The 27,611-nt window shown below is 40.9% G+C and overlaps 1 protein-coding gene across 1 annotated transcript in view; it reads right to left on the reverse strand.

Annotated features, from left to right (window-relative positions):
* Window positions 1–15,611: 15,611 nt before the first annotated feature.
* Window positions 15,612–27,611, reverse strand: part of COASY (Coenzyme A synthase) — a 32,833-nt gene continuing 20,833 nt past the window's right edge. Inside the window, exons 9-10 of the mRNA XM_063458940.1 lie at window positions 18,681–18,827; window positions 15,612–17,524 (exon numbers count right to left, since the gene is read on the reverse strand). Coding sequence (XP_063315010.1) covers window positions 17,435–17,524; window positions 18,681–18,827 — 237 coding nt within the window. The 3' untranslated portion in view covers window positions 15,612–17,434. The remainder of the gene's footprint in view (window positions 17,525–18,680; window positions 18,828–27,611) is intronic.

Genomic DNA, 27,611 nt, shown 5'->3' on the forward strand with positions numbered 1-27,611 from the left:
AGGCCAAGGCCTCCCCTGTCCTTTGCCCTATACAGGACATTACGGGAAATCCTTTGCCTTTTATTCTGCCAAATAAACCTGCCTATAGCTTGTTGAAGCCGGCCTAAGGCGGACTTGCTCAGGTGGACCGGTAGAGCCTGGAACAAAAAAAGTATCCTAGGCAACACATTAATTTTTACTGAATGTATCCTTCCGATCCACGAGATCGGCTTGTCCACCCAATTCTCCATGTTGGTTATCAACTGTCTAATCAGTGGGATATAATTTTGCCGATAGAGTTGAGAGGGGTCCGCCGTCAACCAAATTCCCAAGTATTTGATCTGGTCTTTCTCTATGCGCAAGTGATAGGTCCTCCCGATATACGCTGCGTCTTCATCCGTCATACCTATGGGGATCGCGCTCGATTTATGCAAGTTGACTTCATAGCCCGCCACCTCGCCGTATGCTGTCAGAATCCTAGTCAGAGCTGCCATGGAGGTCTTCGGGTCCGTTAACGTTAACAAAACGTCATCTGCGAAACCAGAGATAATATATTTTGCGTCTCCCACAGAGATACCCTTAACATCTGGTGCTTCTCGTATGGCTTGCATGAGGGGTTCCAGCGAAAGTACGAATAGCAGTGGCGAGAGAGGGCAACCTTGCCTCGTACCATTGCTCAGGTGGAACGGTTCGATTCGCGCTCCTGAAATCTGAATCTGTGCCCTGACGTTTGAGTATATAGTATATATATAATCGTGATTGATCAGAGAAATAGGGCGATAGTTCTCCGGCACCGAGTCATCTTTTCCAGGCTTGGGCAATAGAACAATATTTGCCCTATCAGGCGTCCCCCTGTCCATCACTTCGTTAAACCAGGGTTCCAAGTGAGGCAGAAGTTCTTCACGGAAGGTTTTATAATAGCTCCCAGTAAAGCAGTCAGGTCCAGGTGCCTTGTTGCTTTACAAGGCGGAAATTGCTGCATCAATTTCTTCGGCCGTAATAAGGCTTCCCAGGGCTTCCGAGACCGCTGTCTCTAGTTTGGGGAGTTGTAATCGAGAGAGGAATCTCCGAATACCCTCCAATTCCCGACCTGTGTCTATGGTATCGTCCGACGAGTGGTTATAAAGTTTGGCGTAATAATCCGTAAACACTTTGGCTATTTCCGTGGGGTTCGTCTGGTAGACGCCTGCTGCATTCTTGATCCTCGTAATGTGCGTGCCCCGTTGCCGCGGTCGAAGGGACCTTGCTAACAAGGTATCCATTTTGTTCGCCTTCTCATAGAAGGTGCATTTTGACCATATCATAGCTCTTGCGGTGTCATCTAGGAGCGTTTCTTTGATAGAGTTCCATATGTTCTGCGTCGATATCAAATTGGCAGGTGTGGGGTCCGATTTATGCCTCTGTTCCGCCGTTCTTAACGCTTCTAGTAATGAGGACAATAGTTGAGATTTACGTTGCTTCCTCAATGTCGCTTCCCTGATCAGTATACCCCTAACGACAGTCTTATGGGCTGCCCACATCGTAGCTTTCGTAACTCCTGACTCTGCTTCCCTAGCAAAATATTCCGTTCCGTACAAATGGTCTCCACGATAGCTGGGTCTTGAAGTAGGGATGTATTCAGCCTCCATGACCAAGGGGTCGCCGCGCTCAATTTGTCCAGGGTAAGGGAGACATCCGCATGATCCGACCAGGTTATGGACCACACCCTGGATTCCGATACCTTGGGAACAGTTAGGGAATTCACGAGGAAAAGATCTATCCTTGAATACGTATTGTGCGGTGGTGAGTAAAACGTATAATCAGTATCGTCCGGATGTTGAGCCCTCCATATATCTATCAGACCAGAATGTTGTATGAAAGTGTGCAATAATTTATCTTGCCCACCCCGTCTGTGCGATCTTGGGGCTCCCCTACACGGCCCCCTGTCTATAGCCGGGGACGGTGCTGCATTAAAATCCCCCCCGACAATAATTATACCGTGTGGCAGCGAGTTGACTATGCGAGTTAGTTCTGACCAGAAGTCTCTGGACGGATCGTTTGGAGCGTAGAGATTAAGGACATGTATAGTGTGGGAGTGTAAGGACCCTGATCCCAAAATATAGCGGCCGCCTGGATCCGCACTGACCTTGCTAACCCTGATTGGGCATCTATGATGTATAAGAATAGCTACCCCATTCCTCTTATTGAGAGCCCTGGCCTCGAACGAGGTCCGGAATGTATGATCCTTAAGGGCAAACTTTGCTGATTTCATGCGCTTCAGTTCCCGAAACATGAGCCGTCTCTTTTTAGGGGCATTTAGGCCCTTAACATTAAGGGACATTAGTTTCACAGGCATGTCTCACCCTGTAAGATATCGCTATAGTGAATCTTACCGTCGTGACCTTTTGTAGCCGTAATACTGAGGGCGCCCCTCGACTCCCCCCCCAGAGGAGATATATGAGGGATAAAGGCAGTGGGAAGAGGAATAAGAAAAAGTTTAAAGGAGAAGAAGAAAGTGAAACTAAACATTTTGTACAAAAATTGCCTGGTCTTACCTATAGCCAGGCGTATTTGGGGTAGATGTCCCGTCACTCCCAGAACGAATAAAAGGCTCTGGGACGCTAGGGACATGGACCAGCCAATAAAGGCACTACTTGAGTGCCATCTGAAGCTGAATAGAAGAACACATTGTAACCTGCGCAACCATTTAGGGTATGAAGGGCAGACATAATAGAGTTTACGAGTCAGGGTGTCTAATAGCTTACATTCCATTATACACATCTAGAAAATACAGTAATTTTTTTTGGTTTTTTTTTAGAATTTGTACATAATAAAGCGAGTCTAACAGCAGGAAATAGAGAACCCGTTGCTTATAATATGTACGAATGGTGCATACAAGTGAATATTAAGGCAACGCGCAGGAGTAAACAGGGGCGGATGGCCACCGGTGTGGAGGGGCGTCCCCCAAGGCCAGTTTATACACTAAGGCCGGGTATAGGAGAGCCAAGGGGCAGGGAGGGGAAGGCCACTCCACACCATCCTACCGAGGGAAACCCAGGCGCTACCCTGCGGCTCCGACCCAGATACCCACCCTCCCCCTCCCACGGGAGGACGAGAGAGCGAGCCCCAGCTACCGGGGTCACCGCAGGGCCGAACCGTTGCAGCTACCAAAAACAGTCCCCCCTCCCAGCAGCAAGAATCCCACGATAGGCCTCACCCCGTTGTTGCGCTGCCCAGTTATCCCGGGTGTCGAGTTTGGCATCTCCGGGTTCGGGTATGTTACCCCAGTGTAGTGGACTGACTTGTGACAGGTTTGTAGCACCGCAGCTTGAGATGATCAATAGATTGTGTGCTCGTCGGCAGGAGCTCATACAGAGCGTGTCCTGTCAGCTCGCTGGCTAGGCTCCGCCCCCCATTCTTTCCTTTTTATTTAAGTATCTTTTACTAAGTATCATGATGGGAGTCCGCAGGAATTTTTCCAGGGGGTGGCATAATTATAATGACATCCATGCTTGGCCCCTTTTTGCAAGGCCAGACTGTGGATACAAAGCAGCCCTGGAAAAAAAAATGTATGCCAGCCCCATAAGTCATTGTGCCATGGGGAGGGGGAGAGAGTGAGTGTGTGTGTGTGTATATATATATATATATATATATATATACATACACACACACAAAATGTATATATATATATATATATATATATATATATATATATATTGGTATGTTTCTTTTTCTAATTCAAAATATGGGTTCTGTTTGTGTAAAAAATGTAATTATACAATAAGCATACTCACATGCAGACATAGACAATCTCACTGACACAAGCTCATTGATACACAGCTCACAGCCAATCTCATTGACATAAAAACACACGCTCACTGATATACACACGAATAAGCTCACTGACAGACAAAGACAAGCTTACTGGTACACACACTTGGTACACACTCTGACGCACACAGACAAATTGGTACACAAACACAAACTCACTACAGACAAGCCTTCTGTCACAGACACACATGCTCACTACAGCCAAGTTTACTGACACACACGTGTTCCCTACAGACAAGCTCACAGACACACACATATCCTCACTACAGACAAGCTCATTTACACACATACACATGCTTACTACAGACTAGCTCACTGACACACATATGGTCACTACAGAAAAGCTCACGGACACACATGCTCACTACAGAAAAGCTCACTGACATACATGCTCACCGACACGCACAAGCTCACTTAGACAAGCTCACTGACAAATATACTCATGCTCACTAGACACACTCACTGAAAACACACATGCTCACTACAAACTTACTGACACACACACATACCCACTTACAGACAAGCTCACTGACACCCTTCTTCACTACAGACTACAGAAAAGCTCACTTACACTTAAGCTCAGTGACACACCTGCTCCCTACAGAAAAAGCTCACTGACACACACACAAGCTTACTACAAACTCACTGACACACACACATGCAAGCTTGCTCACTAGCATGCACACACATACACAATCATGGGCTGAAGCCTACCTGTCACAGAAGGCTGTGGGAGACTGGGAGGTGAAATCTCCATTTTCTGGCATCTTCCTTCCGGTGAGGTCAGCAGCATGAGTGTTGGGGCAAGGCTTGTGTGGGGGACGATACTTGCATGGGGTAGGCGGAGCATAGAGGCATAGACTTGCAGGGGGTTAGGGAGGGAGCCTCACAGTGTTCCCTCCGGCCCCCTGGCAGCCTAAATACGGCCGCACCAGCCCTCAGCACCCCCCTCCATCTTTCCATCGGACTGACACAAGCTGTCACAGTCCGAGGGAAAATTATTTAAAAGGCACATTAGGGCTTCCTGCTCGCCCCAGGTGCTGCGGTATCCTGGTCGGCCTGTCCAGCCCTACCTGTGGGGATAAGGCAAGTTGAAAAATCCATGTTTATGTATTTCAACGGACTCTCTCCACCTACCCTCTCCCCAAGCAATTTAGGAAAAACCATTGTCATGCATATATAAAATGTATAGTGAAGACAAACATATAACAACCTTCTTGTCCACATTATACACACGTAGAAAAGGAAACAGTTTTTCCCAAACCGAACAGTTCAAATGGAAACAGTTTTTAACATTCTTTCCCATAAGATATAAATCAAAGAAAGGAAATACCTCTGTTTAGTTGGGTTTTTGTTTGCCAACAGTTCTGGTCAGCTAAGCTAATTCCTAGTCACAAAACAAATAATAATTAAACAGCTCAACGTTTTTCTTACGATTCACACGGTTTCACACTCTTTCTGTGTCTGTGATCAGCAGTCTAATATCAGCAAGCTAAATAGGGCTGGGCAGTGGTAATTAAGTAGCAGCAGAAACTGCTACACCTAGAATCAGTGAAAATGTGCACTTTCCATATGTACTTCCCTTAATTAACTAAGATATGCAAAATACTTCTCTGCATTACTGTCTCACTACAAAATGTCTAGACGTCTTGCTTTAATGAGGTATGTGACGGGAGAAGTTCCAGTCACAAAATGTGGTATAAACAGTCTGTAATAGCCAACAATCCAGAAAGGCTCTAAACTGGTTCTTTTAAATTTGCTGAGGCCAATTCTGTATGGCTCCTACTTTGTTAAGCTGGGGTTTCATTAACCCTCTCCCAAAAACGTAACCCAGCTACTTGCCCTCTGCCAAACCAATAAAACGCGTAGAAGGATTAGTTGTTCGCTCAGCCTTTCTGAAGGTAACCAACACAGCATCTACCTTCTGCAGATGTGAGTCCCAGCCTGAGCTGTGAATTATGATATCATTAAGTTATACTGCTGCATACTAGTCGCTGAAAAGAGGCTGAAGCTCCATGAAGGCCAATGGGCATCACCATATATTGAAACAAGCCACCTGGAACCGCAAAGTCAGTTTTCTCTTTAGCACACTGTTAGAGGTATCTGCCAATATCATTTAGTCAAATCCAGAGCATAAGCATCAATTTACTAACTTAATTCAGGCTTCTAAAGTCAGTCAGAACTGAATGAAGCTATTTGGCTTGGGCACCAAAACAATGGGACTAGGAGGGTGCGCGTGATGACGTAGACAGCGGAGTGACGTTGCGGGTGCGCGAGGAGGGCGGCTGAGCGGGAAGAGAGAGAGAGCGCTGCAGAGGCTTCGGTACAGGGGTGGTCGGAACGGCTCAGAAATGCCGGCTCGACGAACGCTAATCATCTGAACAGACAAGTGGGATACCGGCGGCTTACTGAACCAGCTTACTGAACCGGCGGCATACTGAATCACTGGCTGGCTGGACACTGGATGGTACCAGTGGGTTTTCGGGAGGTTGTGCAGCACTGGCAAACCCAGCTCAAGTACTGGCGGGAAAAAAAAACAAAAAAAAACGATGGTGCCGATGGAGGTCGCAAGTATTTTTAATTAATATTATTGCAATAACTACAATAACACTTGTCACCATATAATTGTTTGGCAATTTGGCAATAATTGTTTGGTTACCTGCTGTACCGCAAAAGGAATAGGTTTTTTTTTAGTATATTTGCATATCATTCAAGATTAGATATGGGGGGTTGTTAGATACTGCTAAGTCTCTTTTTATAGTTTCAGCAATACAAGGCTTAACTAGCAACTGGCAATTTAGACAGGTTAAAAAAAAAAAAAAAGTTCCCTCTTTTTTCTTTTAAGCAACACACACTCCTAAACATTGGATAAATTAATTTTGGATGATTAGCAAAATAATCAGTATAAAGCCTCTATAAGCTTTTATAAGCTTCTATAAGCCTCTCCAGACCCCACCAGATCGAACCAGCGACACCTGGGGTAATACGCGGAAAACAGATAACGGGGATAGAATATTCCACGATATAATTGGGAATGCAGTAGTATCAACCTGAGCTAATATTGAGCTAACATTGAGCTAATACTGAGCTAATACTCCCCAGAATTAAACATCTCTATACAGATCCTTTTATCTGGGTACTATACCTTGGATGAATTTGGATGATTAGAAAACAATTAGCATAAAGCCTCTATAAGCTTCTATCAGCCTTTCCAGACTACCCAGACGAACCAGTGACACCTGGGGTAATAGCGGAAAACATATAACGTGGTTAGAATATTCCACGACACAACCGGGAATGCAGCAGAATTAATTTGAGCTAATACTGAGTTAATACTGAGCTAACATTCTCAAGAATTTAAACCTCTATTTAGATCCTTCTACCAGGACTCTATACTTAAGGAGGGGAAAAAAAAAAAAATCCCCTGAAAATGGGTCCAAAAAAAGAGAAAATAACGGAACTGGAGAAAAATAAAACATCAAATATAAATACCCTCTTTTCACCAAAAATAAACGTCCCTTCTCGGAAAGATCAAAGACGATCAATATCTCAAGAGGATTCCCTGATGAAGAAAGTCCGATATAAAAAACTTCAAGAAGGAAAATACATGAATATAGTAATATTTCCAGACTTGTCACAAGCCACTAGGAACAACCGCAAACGATTTAGGGATATGACCACTACATTGAGGAATCATAATATTCCCTATAGGTGGGGGTTCCCCACTAAGCTTCTTATTACGTATAAGGAGAAAATAATCGTGGCTAAGAACCCAACAGAGGAGCTAGATAAATTGGGTATCCAGATTGGACTATGTACAGATATGTAAATAAGGAAAACATTTTTTAACATGTATGAAGCACTTTGATACAACTAGTGAAGAACTGAAAACATAAGATGATTCTAAGAAGACCCATTATGAACCCCCTCAAATCTCTGAAAAGCGGGTACCAAAGTGACCTCCACAGTATATGAGCAATAAATTAACAATCATATCCTCCTACTCTGGAAAGCGGGTACCAAAGTGACTTCCACAGTAAATGAGAAATAAACTAACAATCATTCCCTCCTACTATGGAAAGCGGGTATCACAGTGACTTCCACATTAAATGTGAAATAAATTAACAATTATATCCTCCTACTAAGGATATAGCTGTACAATAAGAATGGAAGGAGACACTATATACCTCCTCATATCTGGGAAGATTAACAAATGGAAAATTGCTATCCCATAAAGAGGGATGTCTCCCACCAAGATATCATCTCAATATTCAGAGAACCATCATGGGCAAGGCACAATGGGATGAGGAGTTTAAAGAGGAAAGTGGGTACTAAGGGGAATTTAATAGAATATGAGAATTAAAACAACAAACATATCCCCCTCCCAAGGAAATAGATGTGTAATAAGCAAAATTCGCAGGAGTTATTTATACCTCCTTATAGCAGGACTGATGGACATACGGAAGATTGCTAACCCATTATTTGGTACGCCTCCATCAGATCCCAATCTAATACGTAGAGAACTATCCCGGTTAAAGAATTATGGGATAAGAATTTTAAAGGGGAATCCGGGAGATAACTTCTCGTAACTATAGAGGGGACATAATAATAATTAAGGTAGCTAGGGGCAGGGAAGGGTGGAAAAAAAAAAAAAATATATACACACAAACAATAAAAATCTAAAGTTATAAGCACTAATAAAATATACAATCAGTAGATACAACTCACAATATAAATGAATGCAGAGAGGAAATGTATATATATTTGAGAAATTTACACACTAAAAAGCATCGAAAGAGATGACAGGATAAAATGATATCAGAAATAGGAATACTCACCATAGAATGATTTAAAAACGATTATACACTAAAATAAACCACTCACTCGGGGTTGTAAAGATTAGGGTAGGGGGAATCTTTTTTATATATGGTTATTCCTTTACAGTCTTATATAGGTAGGAGAGATTAAAATTGAATATTAGTCCCCGCCAAATAAGAAGGGGGCAAGAATACCGTTCATCCTAAAAAAAAAAAAAAAAAAAAAAAAAACACATCTAAAGAAATAGAGATGTCTGAAAAGATCTGTTCACATAAGCATAAAGGGAGGGGGTAGAGGAAGATGACTATTAATAATATCAGTAGGATAAGGGAGGAAATTACGTGAGTTGTCCCAATTCTACGCAGGAAGGACTGGGGATAAAATATAATATGTTCTCTCACTCGCTCTAGGTCCCTCACCGCGCCAGCAACAGTATCTAGCTAAGTAATTTGTTTTTTTATTTTTGGATATTTTAGTTTGGATTCATATTTTTCTTTAGCTAGGAATTTGCTTAGCATTAGTCTAGGCATGGATTCAAATGGTATGAAAGTGTTAGAATGTATGATTGAGCGATGTCGGTTCGGGAGCGGGGTGGCGGCCTGGGTCGCTCCTGATAAGAACATAGCACCTATCGTAATTCATGACGATTAAGGTGCTCTCAATAAACTCCCAGGGCTTAAATTCACCACAGAAAAGGGGTTGTCTGTATAACTCATTAATAAAAGGAAAGATAGATATCTGTTTTACACAAGAGACACACTGGAAAGAGGGAGACAAACAAAGATGGAGATTTGCAAAATTTCCACTTGTTTTCGACTCCAGACCAGATAAAAAATAAGAAGAGAGGGGTCGCTATAATGATTGCTGCACGTTTAAAATTTGAATTGATACTAGAACAAAAGGATACTGAAGGCAGATATATCATAATTATCTGTAAGATTAATGACATACAGTATACATTAGTAAATATCTACGCCCCAAACGTATACTCCCAAAAAATTTTCAGGAAGGTTTTTTCAAGAATTCTTAAAATTCAAAAAGGAAGATTGATAATAGCGGGTGATATGAATGTGGCCCCAGATGATAAACTAGACAGAACAAAAAAACAGATAATAAATAACAAAAACCAAGGGGACAGGAAGAAAATTAAAAAATTCCAAGCTCTTATGTCAGAATTTAATTATTATGACATATGGAGGGTGCATCACCCCAGAGAAAGAGACTATTCGTATTTTTCAAAGGTTCACAAGGTTTATTCTAGAATTGATTTATTTATCACAGATGCATATAATTTAAGAACGTTTGTAAATTCTAAGATAGAAGTTATTACATGGTCAGATCATGCCCCAATAACCTTGGAGATAACTGAGGAAAACAAATGGGTAAATAGACCTCAATGGAGATTAGATGAAGGTATATTGAAATCTGAAGAGAATAATAAATTCTTGCAATCCAAAATCGACGAATTTTTTAGAAATAATGACAATGGGGAGGTAAATACGGGTACTCTATGGTGCACCTTCAAATGTTATATAAGAGGAGTCTTAATCAAAATGGGGATTAGACAAAAGCGTAAGATGGGTAAACCACTACAAGATTTATATATTTCCTTGGCACTACTAGAACAGGAGAACAAACAGAAGGTAACAGAATATAATACACAAAAAATAAATGATCTCCAAGAAGAAATAAAAAAGAGAATAGAAATTAAAACATCTAATGCTATATTGAAATTAAATCAAACATGGTATTACACAGATAATAGAGTTGGGAAAGTTTTTTCAAATAAATTAAAACCTAAGAAAAACCTATCTCTAATAAAGAAAATAGTGGTAGGAGATAAGGTTTGTCTGTCTCCTGAATCAATCAGTGATGCCTTTGAAGAATATTATAAATCATTATATAATCTGAATACTCCTAAGGTATCTACATCTGATATCAGAGACTTTCTGAAGAATATTAAACTCCCAAAGGTGGATAATATAATTCTAGAAGAGTTGAACGCTCCCATAACTAACGAAGAGATAGAGAAGAATATTAAAGAATTAAAAACAGGCAAAGCTCCAGGCCCAGATGGGTTTACCCCATTGTTTTTTAGGAAATTTGGGGGATCGGTTCTTAATATATTAAATAAACTATTCAATGGTATCTCTAATAATACGAATTTTCCTAAAGAAATGTTACAAACTAATATAATTCCAATTCCTAAGGCTGGTAAGGACCCGAATTATGTTAGTAACTACCGTCCGATCTCGTTAATAAACATCGATATTAAGATATATTCAAAGATTCTGGCGGAAAGACTGAAATATGTTATACATACTTTAATTCATTTAGATCAAACAGGCTTCGTGCCTAAAAGGAGCGGAAGCGATAACATACGTAAAATAATGAACTTATTTCAAAAAACAAGTAGAACCAAAGTCCCTGCAGTTTTTGCTGCCTTAGACGCCGAGAAGGCTTTCGATAGAGTAAGATGGGAATTTATGTCGGAAGTTTTAATAACTCTAGGTATACAAGATATTTTCCACGATCGAATAATGAGCCTATATAAATCACCATCGGCAAAAGTGTGTGGGGGGGGACTGAACTCCAAAGGATTTATGATAAATAACGGGACGAGACAGGGATGCCCACTGGCCCCAATGCTATATATTCTCTCTATTGAACCATTGGCTGCAATGATCAGACAAACAAAAGAGATACAGGGAATTAATATTGCAGCTTTAGAGCATAAAATCTCTCTTTATGCGGATGATGTAATCCTCACATTATCTTCACCTAACTCATCTATCCCCGCAGTTATTTCATGTATCGAACAATATAGCCTTTTTTCAAATTATAAAATTAACTTGACCAAATCTCTTGTTTTGCACAATAACATCTCAGAATCAGATCTTATTACTTTAAAAGAGAAGTATAAATTTAAATGGTCAACTGAACATATTGAATATTTGGGAGTCAGATTGGGATTTAAATGGAATAAAATTATTGAGATAAATTATCTACCTCTTCTTCAGGATATAAAAAACATTTTATCCATATGGAAACCTTTATATATCTCATGGATGGGAAGAATAAGTGTTATCAAAGATTATATACTACCTAAACTCGAATATTTAATGAGATCGATCCCAATGAGGATACCAAAAAAAATATTGATTGAGTTTCACGAAACCTTCCTGAAATTCGTTTGGGGATCTAAAAAGCCAAGAACATCATATAAGACGTTATGTAGGACACAAAATGAGGGTGGGGTATCCTTTCCAGATTTAATAATGAGACATGACGCAATTATGATTATGCATCTAATTAACTCAAAGCATAAAGACTTGGAACAGAATCCCTGGGTAAATACTGAAAGAATACCAAAAAATTTAGATCCAATTGCTCTAATCTGGCTGGATAAAACTGCTTTTAAGAAATTAAATGTACAAAATAATATTCTGACAGAACTATATAACTATATGAACTACCTAAAAAAAAGATATAAAATCGAAAATAATATCTCCGCTTCCGCCCCAATAGAAGTATTGAAGGGATATATAAATGATATAGATCTGAGTAAATGGAAACAGGAAGGATACAAAGTTATAGGTGATTTTTTCATGGATAATAACATAAAGACCTTTCAAGAAATTTATGAAGTAAACTCTCTTTTAAAACCCGAGTTTCTAACGTACCAGAAAATAAGAAACATTTTGAAAAATAAACGAGTTGAAGAAGATCTCTTTGACAAAATTGTTTCTATAAATGGGAAAGATAAGCTAATATCAAAAATAAACAAAATATTATATGAATATATACCCAGGAATAAAATCAGTACGTGGGAACTAGAAATAAATAAAGAGTTCAGTGTAGAAGAATGGGCAAAGGCACTTACTCTAACCAAAAAAACAATACACAACATCATTATTTATGAGAATTATATTAAGATTTTACACCGGTGGTACATGGTACCAGCAAAACTCTTTAAATTCCAAAATGGCGCTAGTGATATATGTTGGCGATGTAATGGGACCACGGGTACACATTTACATATCTGGTGGGACTGCCCAAAGTTACAACCAGTGAAAAACAAACTGGACTTAGTACTGGGTAGAATCTATGGAATGAATATTAGATTAACGTCTCACTCATTCCTATTTCATTTGGAGCTACCAGATAGTAATACCTACTCTAATAGATTGACAATACATATATTAATGGCAGCAAAGATATGCCTAGCTAGGAGATGGAAAACAAGTATAATTCCATCATGGAAGGAGATACAAGCACAGATAAACTTCCAAAAAACAATGGAAAAAGCAGTGTATGCTAATTTAGGGAAAAAACAGGAGTATCATAGTATATGGAATCCTTGGGAGATGGTTTTGGATAACTCAGGGGTGGCCTAGAAGGCGGCCCCCCCTCCCCCCGACATCGCTCAAGAATGGATGAATGTGATGAAAGACGTGAAGTTGAGGTGAATTGCTGCTACGTCACCACGTACAATTATATAATTGATAATAATAAAAAGAATGAAAAGATAAAACTGGTTAACAAATGATGATAGGGTATCTGATATTAAGCATTCCACCATAACAATCTAATATGTATCAAATACCATTATCTGATGTTAAAAAAAAAAAAAACAAAAAAAACAATGGGACTAGACCAATTACTATGCATCAGCACACAGTGTGTGCTAGCGAAGGATGTAATGAGCTTCTTCTCTTGCAGGCAGTGCAGTGAGCACACCTGCAAGAAGAAACCTGTGGGACAGTGTGCATGCAGACAGTCAAAATAACTGGCTCTTTGTTACATTCTCCCCTCTCTGTTTCTTCTACTCCCTTTTCTCCATCCCTACACTCTGTGCAGCACTCTTGGACATGGAGATGGCTCTAGAGGTGAGATGACTCACTTGGACTCAATGCTCTCTATCAGAAGAAGTTGGTTGCTGGCTTGCAGCACGTGTCCAAGATTCAACAATGTCTCTACGAGAAGCACTTGATTGGAAATCGGCCGTGGAATTGGTGAGGTGAAACAACGTGATGTTGGAGTAGGCCTTTTGGAGACACTGGCCCGGTGCTGGATTAAGGATAAATTTTAACTTTACTATACAGTACTGATTTTTAAACTAAATAAAAAAAAAGACAGGCGTGGGACCTCCAGGCAAAATATCTTCCTTTAATTCTCCTGGATCCCAACAATTGTGAAAAAGTATCAAAAAGCCTTTACAGACTAAAGCCTGAAAGCACAAACAAATGTTAACACACCCATGTCTGCACCAAAGACACTTTGCAAACATGAGAGCAAATGTTCTATTTAAAGGAACACTATAGTCACCAGAACAACCACAGCACTGCCATTCAGTGTCTCCACCCTCTGCATGGAGACACAGAACTTTCCTCATAGATATGCATAGAATTAATTAATCTCTATAAGCATATGCTGTTTGGCTTGTGCTGGCTCTGCCCCGATCTTCCTCCTTGACAGTTTTGGCCAATCCAATGCTTTCATATGAGAAAGCACTGTGATTGGTATTGAGCAACACTTCTGATTATGTCAGCCACTCAGGCAGATCAGGGGCAGAGTCAACAGCAGCCGACTGGAGTAAAGGTAAGATTATACTATATTTAGTAGGAGGGCAAGCAGAGTCAGGGGGGGTAGATGGTGTTTTTAACACTAAAGGGTCAGCAATATATGTTTGTGTTCCTGACCCTACAGTGCTCCTTTAAGGCATGAAATAAAATAAATACAAAGTACAATTAAAATTTTCACATGAATATAATATACTGAGAATCTGTCAGTATTTAAAGTGTGAAAGATGCTGTATAAGGAAATCTATTTATGTAAACTGTATGACAATGACATGAAGATTATTTCTCAATTGCTGCCATGGCTTGCAAGGGGATAAATATATACACACACCACAACATACACTTAGACAAGTATGAAATATCTTTAAACAAATAAAACTTTTTTTAATTTCATATAAGTAGGTTTCTTTTTAAACTTGATAATCTTTGTTGAGGCGAATTAGATCAAAATGTATAAGGACATTGTCGAAATAAAATACAATGTACAACAAAACAAAACACTTCCTATTTGGCAGGACAGTGCGGGAAACAGTAAAGTTATAGGAAAAAAACAAAGAATTAGAAAAGGTGTTTTTTTCACTCAATCAATTAAAACATAATATTTTATTTATTTATATAATTTATAAACACATTCTCTTTCTTTTAAGCCTCAAGACAGTACCTTGCTACAGCCACAGATTCTTTTAAATGCAGCAACATTCCAACAATGACGCTAACAACATGCAGGGTATCAACATGTGCTGGTTTTGCTCTATGGTGTCATCGGTGGTTTATTTGCTAAAAGGCAAAATGAAGTGGCCTCCAAAAACTATTGTGTTCTAACCGCTCGCTGTAAGTCCAAGAGATTGTGAGTTATAGGGGTAGATTTATCAAGGCAAAGCAGGTGCTATTTTGGGTGCAAAGTGCTACATGTTGAGATACAGTCTCTTTATTTCCATGTTGATTAGACTTTATTTAGCACTTTGCCCCGAGAATCACATCTGTTTTTGCCTTGATAAATCTCCTCCATAGGGTTCTAACTCATTCAGTTCAGGTCCCAGAGACCTTGAGTGATAGTGTTTTATTTGCTTCAGTTAGGCTCCAGATTATGATCTAGTTTTGTCTCATTAAGTATTGTTTTATTAAATTGACCAGGTCAGGATTCAATCAAACTATTCTTGTTATTCAAACTATCTTGACTATGTCAGAATGGGTTTTCAGAGTAATATGATTCAATCATATAAAACCACTTAACAGAAGCACCGCTTACGTGCCTTAAAGCCTCAAACTGAAGATAAGGGCTATTCAGTCGCATGTCTCTATTTCTGGTTGGACTATATATATTCCATTTGAGCTAGATTTTGGCCAACAGAAATTATGGGAAATGTAGCTCAATCACAGTTAAAAGGTTATGGAACTTACTATGGGTATAAAGTAGGACCTTACTATAGGTCCTACTTTATATCTGGAAATCTGATGAACAGTTCATGATCTAAACATTGCTCTAAAACCTCATTAGAAGCATACATCTCTCCCATTCACATACAAAAGCTGCAGTTCTGCATTTTCAAAAATAAAGTATCTTTTAAAAGAACACTTCAAGCATCTTCCTTACTGCAACAGACTGAATGATTATGGTCCCAAGGGTCCCCTGGCACCCCGTTTGTTAACGGTTTGACTTCTTACCTGAAGTCTGACAGGCGCTGCCTTCTGCCTCCACTATTATTGCTAGTGAGACGCCACGGCACTCCTGGCACCATAACCACTACAGCGCTTGCAATGCTCTTTTAAAAGGATTTCAATATTAAAGAGATTCAGCGTTTTGTTTTTTCTCTCATGGTAGAATTGTGATCAATTGAGAAGGTAATCTTCAACTCCGTTCAAAAAAATCTTCAACTCCGTTCTTTTTACAGCTCAACTATTTTAGTCTAGCATATGCTATTCTCTCCTGAATTCTCAGCCGTTCCTGTTTTTGTGAATATCTTCTTGCATGTCCTTTACATACTGGACAGAATAGTATCAATGGATGGCATTTTTTATGATTCTTGAAAAGGGGTTTGAGGGCTCAAAAGATACATAAAGTAATACACAGATTATATGCTAGACCTGCCCAATCATCATCACTAGAGCATAATATAGTTAATATATAAATTAAATGGTTTCTGATTGTTGTGACTATAAACGGTTTTGCTGGCTATCACATGTGTAGACTGAAGTTGGTTAAAGCACATATTATGTAAGCTATATTACATGGTCAAAGTGCATGGATTGTATCAGACACACACACATTTGACAGCTGACTTTTAGATTATTTTGTTCTTCAAGACAGTTTTCCACCTTTAAGCAGTGCAGAGTTCCTTAAACACAAATCCTTGTGAAAATCATTCTGATTGATTTACACTCAGGGCATGATAATCTCTTCACCTCTCTGAAGTAGTTATGATGGCTGGAGTAAGCTAGCACTGTGCCTTGGTACACTGCTAAACCGTTCACTTACAGTTTAACAGTGAACTAGGGTCAACAGCCACCTGTAGTGCCTACTTGCCACCCCACCCCTACACTTCCCCGAGAGTAGTTATGGGGGCAGTGATAGACTGAGAGAGCCATGTGAGCACTCTTGGGATATAACTGATGTCCAATGCACATGCAGTAATAGGCTAAAAGTGCTCAAATGATGCTATCAGCCTATCAGTGATCTCCATAGCTGCTCGGCTTAATATGGAAGTGTTAACCAAAGCAGACGCATCTGAGAGGTACAGTGGGTAGCTGGGACCCAAGTTCATCAATAAACTAAGTAAACTGTAAGTTTAAAAGTGAATGAAGGGCCGGCGCCAGGACACTCCAGCCATCATAACCACTTCAAGGAGATGAAGATTTTATGATGCCTATGGAGTTTTAAAAAAAGAAATCCTAAAATCCTGAGAGGCTAGAGTGGGTTAACATAAAGAATGTTTAGTCTTACTCAACTGGACAACCACACGTTACCTCATGAGGGATGAGAAACTATACCAGCTTTGGATATTAAAGTAGATTCTGACCAAATTAAAATATATCTTAAATGCAAATACCACAATTACATTTAAGAACTCACCTTAAAGTTTCAGAATAGTAAAACAAGAATTTGATATGTTCTGTCTCGAGAATTTGATATGTTCTGTCTCGAGAATTTGATATGTTCTGTCTCCCTAGTTTCTTACGAGATTAAACAGCGACAGAACACAAGGATCAATCAATAATAGGTATCTAGATTTTGTTTCCATGCTAGTTTAAAATCTGGACTTTAAAAAAGGTTTGTCATTTGGAACATGTGACTCTTGGTCGATGCGATTCTGGAGGAGATCCCAAGCCTTCTGTACCTGAAATACATTAAAAACATTTTATTTTTACATATTCTTTCACTTGAATCATCTTTCACCAAAACACCAGACTTTGGTTAAAATTACCGAATTACGACCGCGATGGCAAGTCTCATATTCACTAAAGCCAAATATGGTTGGAATTCAGTCGGCTCGAGCGAATCTGCAGCAACCACCTGGATGCATTCGGTGTCCAGATTAAAATCAGCGCTTTTACATCCGATTCCTATACATAGTATAGGATTAGGAAGATTCACAAAGCACCAATTCTAAACAGGGACCAAATGCAACCGGCAGAATGCACATTTGCCAATTGTTGTTTACTTGATTTCATGCAGGCAAACAATAATCTTAAGTACTATTAGCCACTGGCAGCACTAGCAGCCAGCAAGCAGATAGGTAACACCCTCAGCAATGTAAGGGTTAGTTATGTGGCAGCTGGTAAACCCTTGCTAGCCAGCTGCCACATTAAATGTAATAAATAAATAAAAGTTTATGGGGATTAATAAGACCTCCAGGGATATTTAAAACCTCCCTTTGCCCCAACCTTCCATATTCACGAACTGTTAAAAAAACACTGACTGGCTGGGTCGTGCATAGCATTGGGTGGGGGACTATCCACCCCTCTGCCCCAACCTCTGGCCAGCGGGCTGGGAGCTATTTGATAAAATAAACAATATTCTTATGCCCCTCACACACACTTTGTCAGCGGGGGCTATTATAATATAAGGGTTATAATATAAAGGTTCAATAACATTGCTTGAAAATGTAATCAACTCAAGGTTCTTATATTGTACGTTGTGCTGATGTGCAAACTTTTTAAATTACTGGGAACTGGCTAATTGTTGGAAAAATATTTTCTACGGTATATCAAGTTCTTTTAGGGGTTGAATTCACTCAATTTCAGATGATCTGTTCATGTGTAGATTACTCCTATTTGGCAAGTTTTTGATTACTTAAGCTTCCCCGTTGAACGTAAGGCATAGGGTCGAAAAACTCAGAACAAAGAGGTTGTGATTGCTATGACATTGGTATAGGTTATTCATCAGCCTGTGTTTCCCAATATTTTTAAATCTGTCTTACAATCTAACCTTATGTAATATCAAAATACAAAGAGATGGCTAAAGGAAGGCACATACACGGAAGCATTCATCACCTGTTTTTGTGTCACTTCAGGTTCCCAAAGAGTGCAGAGGACTACATTTGATTTCTCCACCCTTTCACTGTTTGACATCTGATTGGCCAGTCTGTTCTTAGCATTTTCCTCACTGACTCCATCTCTGTTCATTATGCGTGTTACTGCCTGAGAGAAGAAGGAGCAAATTCAACGTAATCCACACTGCCCAAAAATTCCACAGTAGTTCAAGCTCAAACTATCCTATATAGTCTAGGAATCAAATTAGATAGGGATAACATTGATTATATATAGTTACAATTACACATATCAAGGGGTGGGATATGTGAGGCAGCAAGTGAACAGTCAGTTTTTGAATTTAAGGTGTTGGAAGCAGATCTGATTTTTGACAAGGGTCACATAATGATGGTTAGACAACAGGGTCAGAGCATCTCCAAACTGGCAAGTGGTTAGGTTCTGCACAACTAGTGAACCAGCATCAGGTGTATGGGCGCCCAAGGTTTATTGATGCACATAGGGAGTAAAGCCGGACCTGCTGGATGAATCTCAAAGAAGAGCTACACTAGCTCATATTGCGGAAAAACTCAATGCTGGACATGAAAGAAAGGTCTCAGAACACATAGTACACCCCAGTTTGCACCGAATGGGGCCACATAGCCGCAGACCAGTCAGAGTGCCAATGATGACCCCTGTCAACTGCCAGAAGAGCCTTTGATTGGGACGTGAACGCCAGAACTGGACCATGGAAGAGTGGAATAAGGTTGCCTGGTCTGAAGAATCACATTTTCGTTTAGATCAAGTAGATGGCCTGGTGCATGTGCATTTTATTTTACCTGGGGAAGAGATGACAGCAGAATGCACAATGAGAAGAAGGCAGTGCTATGCTCTGGGAAAACCTGGGTGCTGGCATTCATAGTGAGGTTACTTTGACATGTACCATCTACCTAGAGATTGTTGCAGACCACGTACACCCCTTCATAGCAATGGTCTTCCCTGACGGCAGTGGCCTCTTTCATCAGGATAATGCACCCTACCACACTGCAAATAATTTTCATGAAATGTTTGTGTAACATGACAAAGATTTAATTTTGCACAAAAATATCATTATCAATAATCAACATAGTTTCCTGAAAGACAGGTCATGTCAAACTAACTAATTGAGTTCTATGAATAAGTTTGTAGAAATATAGATGAGAGTGATACAGTAGATGTAATCTACTTGGATTTTGCCAAGGCATTTAATACAGTACCACACAAATGATTAATGGGAAAATTGAAATCGGTTGGTTTAGATGAAAAATCAAGTTTTTGGATAGAACACTGGCTTAAAGAAAGATAGTGCGCAGAGAGTAGTTGTAAGTGGACAATTTTCAAATTGGGCAAAAGTGGTAAGTGGAGTGCCTCAGGGTTCTGTCATGGGTCCACTTCTCTTTAATTTGTTTATAAATAATGATAATGAAGTTAGCATTGAAAGTCTTGTCGGTGACTACAAATGACATAAATCTAGGTCAGAAAATACAGTCTGAATATGATATAACCACTACAGAGGGATTTGGATAATAGGGGGACTGGACAGGTAAGTGGCAGATGAGATTCAATACAGATAAATGTACAATCATGAGTTTTGGAATAAGAAACCAACAAGTCACTTATATGTTAAATTGGGTTGAGTTAAAGATAACATTAAGTTAAAAACTTGGGAACAATTCTATATCACAAACTACGCAACACTATACAATGCCAATCTGCCAATGTAAAAGCTAGTAAGGTGCTTTCATGTATAAAAAAAAAAAAAAAAAGTGTTGATTCCCGTGATCAAAATATAATTGTGCCTCTATACAAATCACAGACGTGAACACCCTAATCCCCACAGCCCGCGCATGGATCGAGGCTGGCAAAGATCTCCCTCACCGGCCCACAGGCAGGGAGGCAGGCAGGAGAGGACCTGGGGAGCTCTAGCCAGCAGCACTGCCGGGTTCCTCACGCGAGGTCGGAGCGTTGCTGCGGCAACGCTCAGATCTCGCGAGAGTGAACTCTAGCCCTGCAGGCTAGAGCTCACTCACCACTAGGACCACCAGGGATGGCAGCAAGGATCCCCCCTCCTAGGCTAAAGGTAAGAAGGGAGGGGGGATATTTCCTAATCTGCACCCCCACACACAATCACACACACAGCACCCTCACACACACTAACAGCACCCTCACACACACACACCACACTAACAGCACCCTCAGAGACACACACACACCGCACCTTCACAGCACACTACCATCACTATCACACACACACACTACCAGCACTCTCTCACACACACTACCAGCACTCTCTCACACACATACACGGCACCCTCACACACACAGCAGTGTATGTATATATATATTTTTTTTGTGTTAGGTGCTTATGATAGTATAGTGTGAAATACCACAATTAAATGTAGGATAGCAAAAAGAGCAAGTTGGTTGTGGTGTGCCTGAACCGATGATGAGGTAGGCCTGAGAAAGAAGAGGGCAAAAATTAAGTAATTAAAATGTATTACAGACAACCAATACAGATACATTTAGCAACCAGGCATGTTTTTGAAAGCATCCCTTAATTCTTGAACTGGGTTTGGTATATATCGTGAATAAGCGGATGACTTCCAGCGCCCCAGTGTTTTTATAACATGACTTGGAATGTTAACACTGGAGGCTGTGTACGCTGCTCCTATCCGAAAGGAGTTCCCTGAGTAGTTGGTTGCGTTGAGGCACAGTTGAATGAGCAAGGACCTTACGTAGGTCATGAAGGTTGTAGTGGTGAGTATTGACCCTAGTAACTGTAGTAATGGTTGTGAGGGTAGTGAGTTATGATGCTGTATGTATGCATCAAGAACCCTGACGGGACACCATCTGTTGTGTGTGGGATAGTACGGAATGTTTACTGGTATGTGCTGACTGGTTTTGGAGTGAGGTAAAGTCCGGATGTAATAATCCATGTGTTTTGTTAAGTGGGAATAGAGGAGGATAGGAGTAGATGGGGTTGTGGTGGTAGTAGTGAACTCTCTAGGTCTTAGAAATCCATAGAAAGCTAGGTATATTGCGGTTTTAATGATAGAATTTGTATTGGTGTCAAACGGTTTTAAATAAAGCAGGTTAGACAATGCTTGGAAAATATGGTTGTCTATGGGTAGCCTCTGCGCTGTATGTGTGGGTTCTTATTTCTGAATGCCTCTGAGTATGGTCTTAATCTGGTGAGAGGCCATGAAACTATTGTTATGTGGGTGTAAGATTAGCATATGGTGTTGAATGCCAGTGAGATGGAGTTTGATGGTGTTATATGACATTTTATGTTTAAGGTGGCAAAAAGAAGCAAAACCCAAAAAAGATGTCATAACAAATGGTTGCATGATGTTATGTTCCAGAAGGAATCTTTTGAATAGTGTAAAAGCCCTGTTGTATGTTTTGTGTGTATTTTTTTGATAGTGCTAATTGGGACAATGTCCTGCTATGCTGCATGATGGTTTCTAGTCCAGTATGAGTTGTTGAATGGTTGGAGTGGTGGTGGCTGTGGGCGCAGCTGACGGGAGTGCTTGATGAAAAGCCTGAAATTTAAAGCGAGACAAATTGTCAGCAGCTGTGTTACATATACCTGGAACATGGAAACAACATAGAAAGAAATTATGACAAGCTGCCAACCAAGTGAGTTTCCTCAGAAATCTCATGATCGTAAGGGATTTGGAACGACCTTTGTTGATGATGTGACAGGTTGCCTGGTTGTCTGAGTAACAACGAACTGACATATTAGCCCATAAATGACCCCATGCCACGGCAGCCGCCACGATGGGATAGATCTCAAAAAGAGCTGAAGTAGTGGAAAAACCTTCCAAATCCTGAACTGCTGAAGGCCAGCTGCCCCAAAGCCATTAGTTCCCAAAAATTGCTGCAAAACCTGTGGTATATGCCGCATCTGACCAAATGGTAGGAGATGAGTCAGTCAATTGAGGGAGGAACATACTTTTACCATTCCAAGTGGTCAAAAATCTCTTCCACATGTTTAGGTCTGCCGTAGCTTGGATATCTAAGGACAACCTGTGTGTGTCATGTAGGAAAAGTGGAAAAAGATGCAATAGTCGTGATATAAAGGAGCGGCCTTGAGGTTTGATGCGCATACCAAATATAGTGATCCCAGCAGGGAATGTAGCTCTTTGCGGTTGCAAGTACCGAGCTTAAGGTATCTGTTGATGTAAGTAAGAATGTTCTCTATCTTGTCGTGTGGCAGGCTTGCTTGCATTGTGGCTGAGTCTAATTGAATACCCAGAAAAGTGATAATCGTGTCTGGCCCCTCTGTTTTCTTAGGGGAGATAGGTACTCCTAGTTGCTCAAATAGCTCGGTGGTAGCTTTAAGACTACTTGGAGGGGAAGTATTCTCCTCGATCAGTAGGAAATCGTCCAGGTAATGTAATACCGTAGGGCATCTGGCTATGTTCAATAGTAACCAGCACAATGCTTCGGCAAATGTGTTGAAAATAGCTGGGCTACTTTTGGACCCAAAAGTTAAATGGGAGAAAAAATAGTAGTTCCCGGACCACTTGATGCCATGCAGGTGCCGTAGTGTGGGGTGGATTGGCAGTAATTTAAAGGCGTTAGTAATGTCGGTCTTACTAAGCCAGGCTCCAACCCCTGCTTGTGTGATAGCGGTAATGGCGTGATCTATGGTGGTGTATTGCAGGGAGAATTCCTCGGAGGGTATGAGGGAGTTAAGACTGGGGTTGGCCGATGAGTGTGGTGCCGACAAATCAATGGTGAGTCTCTGTTTAAGGGAAGATTTCCCTGTGACAATAACAATGGGGTTAGTGCGCCATTCTATAAATGGCGGAGTTTTGAAAGGCCCCAATACGAAACCCTCAGCTACTTCTTGGGCTATGAGAGTGTCAACCGCTGTGGGGTTGTGTTGTGCGGATTGTAGATTAGGGCATTCCAGAGTCCCGGATGGTATGTGTAGGATACCTGTGTGGAAGCCTTCTGTTAAACCAGAGATAAGAAAGTCTACTAGGTGTCTAGACGGGTGCTGAGACATAAATGCAGTAAATACCGGCATATTAATGGACGTTAGGTAAGGCTTGGAGTACATTTTATTTGGACACATGGTTTTTGCATGTGCCCTAAAACATTTTGAACAGACATGCAATAATCTACATCCACTATAATTACAAGACCCAACATTGAAGTTATTACATATCTAGGACTTGCCCAGAAACTTGATTGGGCGTCCCAGTTTGTCTCTTGACAATTTTTCTGGAACACCAGAGGAACTAGCTCCTCGCGTAGAGGCATTTTCGTCCGCCGTGTTGGGACAGAAATTTGTCGTATGGGCTGTAGAGGAGCAGTATGCACAAGCCGGTGTTCTTAGACCTGCAAAGTGTCTGCAAAATGACGGTATTAATCCTTCCCCAGTTGGATCATGTTCTGTACTGGGAGAAGGCTCCAGCCACTTTTGCAGAAAAAGACCTATGGTAGTCATAAAAGGCTGAACCACCATATTTGTTGCCCAGGTCTACCAGCTTGTGCATGTAAAGATCAAACTCCTCTCTTCTGTTGGGATAGACCGCACAGATGACATCCCTGTAAATACCAAAAGCCAGTACAAACTCAGGGATAGTCAGTTTTCTGTTTAGGCGGGCATCCCTAGATCTGACAACAACAGACACATCATCGTAAGCATAGATCTTATTTTCCACAATATCATGGGAGACAATCAACAGGGAAGCCAGGTTGACGTCTTTACCTTCCAGGATATCTTTTTTAATGTGCTCAGGGATCATATGAGCAGGGCTAACTTCCTGGTCATCCAGGGTGATGGCTGGAGCAACTAATGGCAAGTCGTCTGGTGCTTGTGAAGCAGCAGCGGGTGGCCCTGCTAGCGTAAGGGCCGTGGTGACCGACTCAAGTTTCTCTAGCCTGGAGTTGACCTTGCTCATGGACGCCATGAGTGAAGACAACATGGAATGTATGTCTCCTGGGTTGGACTGGCTAGATCATTCCCCGGCATCCATGCTGTTAGTTGATGTACGTAGCAGTTTGAAAAGTTCTGATTTCCTTGCTGTAGCGGGGTAGAGGATTTGCCGTCTCCTCAGTTCTGTGGTTATACAAGGGATCGTCCAGGATCTGATCGATGCTGGACTAGCTAGCTCTCCTCCTTGTGTGTGAGTGACAGCTCTAGCCGGGGTGCTAAGCAGGGAGAAATCCTCTACCCCTTCCCGAGACATACTACAAACAAAACAATGTATTAGTGTATGAAAACCACCAAATTGTACTGGCAGGCTAGCTAAGCCGGATGGCGAAACATTATACTTGTTTGGTGACAGGTGAGGCCCTACTAATTGCCAAGCGGCTTGAGAGGCTCTGTCTATGCGTTGGCGTGAGGGGATTTGAGGCCACTCGTCGTAGTGGCAGGAGTTTTAGGCCTCTCGGTGACTGTAAGACAGAAAAACAGGGGAAGGGAGTGACAGGTGAGGCCCTCTCTATGCAACATGCGAGGCGGCTAGCTAACGTGTGGCCCGATAGGTGTTTGCCTCTGAAACGTTGAGGCGGGGTGTTGGCCTCGCAGGACCACTAACCGATGGCGACTGCCAAGAAGGGGTAAATACCTATTGGGAAACCTATGACCCTATTGCCAGTACTCTAACCTAGGGGGAAGAAATTAAATGTATGGTAGAAATACCATATGAGCAGGCGTACGTACCTGGTAGTATGACAATCTCACAGGAAAACCGTGTGGTGCAAATATAAATAAGCTTGACAGCCTGAAATGGGTAAAAGAGAGTAGTATGATGAGTGTGGATTGTTGGAAAGAAACAGACTTTGTAGCCTGTACCAGTGATGTTTTAAGGCTTGCTGGCGTATGACTTGTAAAATGAAATGTTGTGATATACCATGGGCATATAAAATGTGTTGCCCAGGAAAAGTGATGCCGTGGCTTTAATAAAACATCTATAAGAGGAAAGGTTGAGGGAGGCCATGGCCTATGTATAAACAGTATAAGTGTTATAATAACAGTGTGTAAGGGAAACCTAAAATTGAAGTAAGTTATATATATATATATATATATATATATATATATATATGCATATTACTGTGCAGTAAAAGACGTATGATTGGTTGGATCAGTACGTGTGATTCAACCCGAGCATGCATGAAAAAGGAAACTATCCTTATGTATGTGTCACAGTTAACCACAAAGAAATGAGGCCTGTAACGTAGGCTAAGGCAATTTTAAATTGAAATGGATAACTTATGGAAAACTCCTGGAAGCGTGGGAGTCAAAATGATCCATACCGAAATGTTAGCTGGTTTCATGCACTTTGATAGCATAAGTTATACCTTTAAATAGAAATGAAAATAGTCTGTCTATTAAAACAAGCAACTATTTAACCGAATGTATACATGAAAAGATGAAATGTAACTCACGAAAAAGATCTATGCGTAATACATAGCAGAATAACCGAACCCAATATGAAGGGAACCAGAAGCTAGGACTGTAACGGAGCTCCGTGTACTCAGACCGAGTACCCTCCGTTGACGGATGCTCCTAGCGCTTACAGAGGACTCCAAGCACTGCAGACGACACCACAACCACCGCAGGCTCTACAACCGCCGTAGCTTAACTGGAGCCTCGCGATAATTACCAATCCTGCAGAGGCTAGATTAAATAAGAAGTCATCCTATGCTAAGCAAAATTCTGGCTTTGCTACAAACATTAATAAAGTATGTAACAGTAGCAACCGCTTATGAGTGTGACCAAGTGACGTGATATTAGATAGTGTATATATAATCCATTCCTATTAGAATAAGCAAAAGGTAAGCATTTCTTAGTATCAACTGCCTATGACTGGGAGCATGTGGATATCAAGAGTTCAGCATGCAATTGTGAATAGGAAGACTTATAACCAGGAAGGAAACTGAGCAGAAATATAAGAGCCATCAGGTATATATTAGGGTAGATCAATAGGCAACAAAATAAAAAGGTACAGCCATAGTCCATATCATTATATAAGCAGGTGGAATATTAGAAGCAACGGATGAAAGGGAAAGTGAGAACATTATGGTAGACTTTCATGTGAGCCTGAGTCCCTGCATCAACCGATGCCACAGGTATGCGTCAAATGGGTGCTAACTCAGCAGCCTTATAACAGATGTTGGAGGGAGTACCCCACTGCCTCCAGGCCTTATATAGAGATCCTCCATGCCACTAGGAATATTATGATGGTGCTTCTGCGGTCCCCACGCCCAGAACGGTGTACAAGCCAGTGGCAGCTGTCCACGAAGTCCACCAGCTCCAGTATGAAGGTAAAGATCCTGTGAGACAGTCCCACAAAGTTGTGGATGGCAGATGGGTATACAACCCATCATTGCTCTCGACCCAGAAGAAGAATGGAGCAGCAGAGTAAAAAGACTCTTCAGAGGTGATATGATAGCACTATACAAATATATACAGGGTCAATATAAACCAAAACTTTTCATGAGCAGGTTCCAGATACCACAGGACATGTTTAGAGGTCCCTTGGAGTCCATGCCATCATAGCTGTTTCGGCAACAAGAGGGGAATCTACATGATAATGGACAGGTGGTTTTAATGTTGTGGCTGACCAGGGCATTTGTTACAACAAAAGATATAGGACAAGCGCTCAAGAGAATATAGGGCAGAAGCTACACATATAAGGAACCCTTTGCCTTATAAACACTAGGCATAAATATAGGTGTGGAGTTGGGAAATATATTCAAGAAGAAAAAAATATATATTGTGGTGAACAGAACCTTGCCATGAGCTCCTGGAGGAGTCTGCTTGGACTATGGCCCCTGCAATAGACCTTGGCTAACATACTTTAACCCCTTAAGGACCAAACTTCTGGAATAAAATGGAATCATGACGTGTCACACACGTCATGTGTCCTTAAGGGGTTAAAAAGGATCTGTTCCAGA

The sequence above is a fragment of the Pelobates fuscus genome, chromosome 6 (assembly GCF_036172605.1).
Source record: "Pelobates fuscus isolate aPelFus1 chromosome 6, aPelFus1.pri, whole genome shotgun sequence".
NCBI classification, from domain to species: domain Eukaryota; kingdom Metazoa; phylum Chordata; class Amphibia; order Anura; family Pelobatidae; genus Pelobates; species Pelobates fuscus.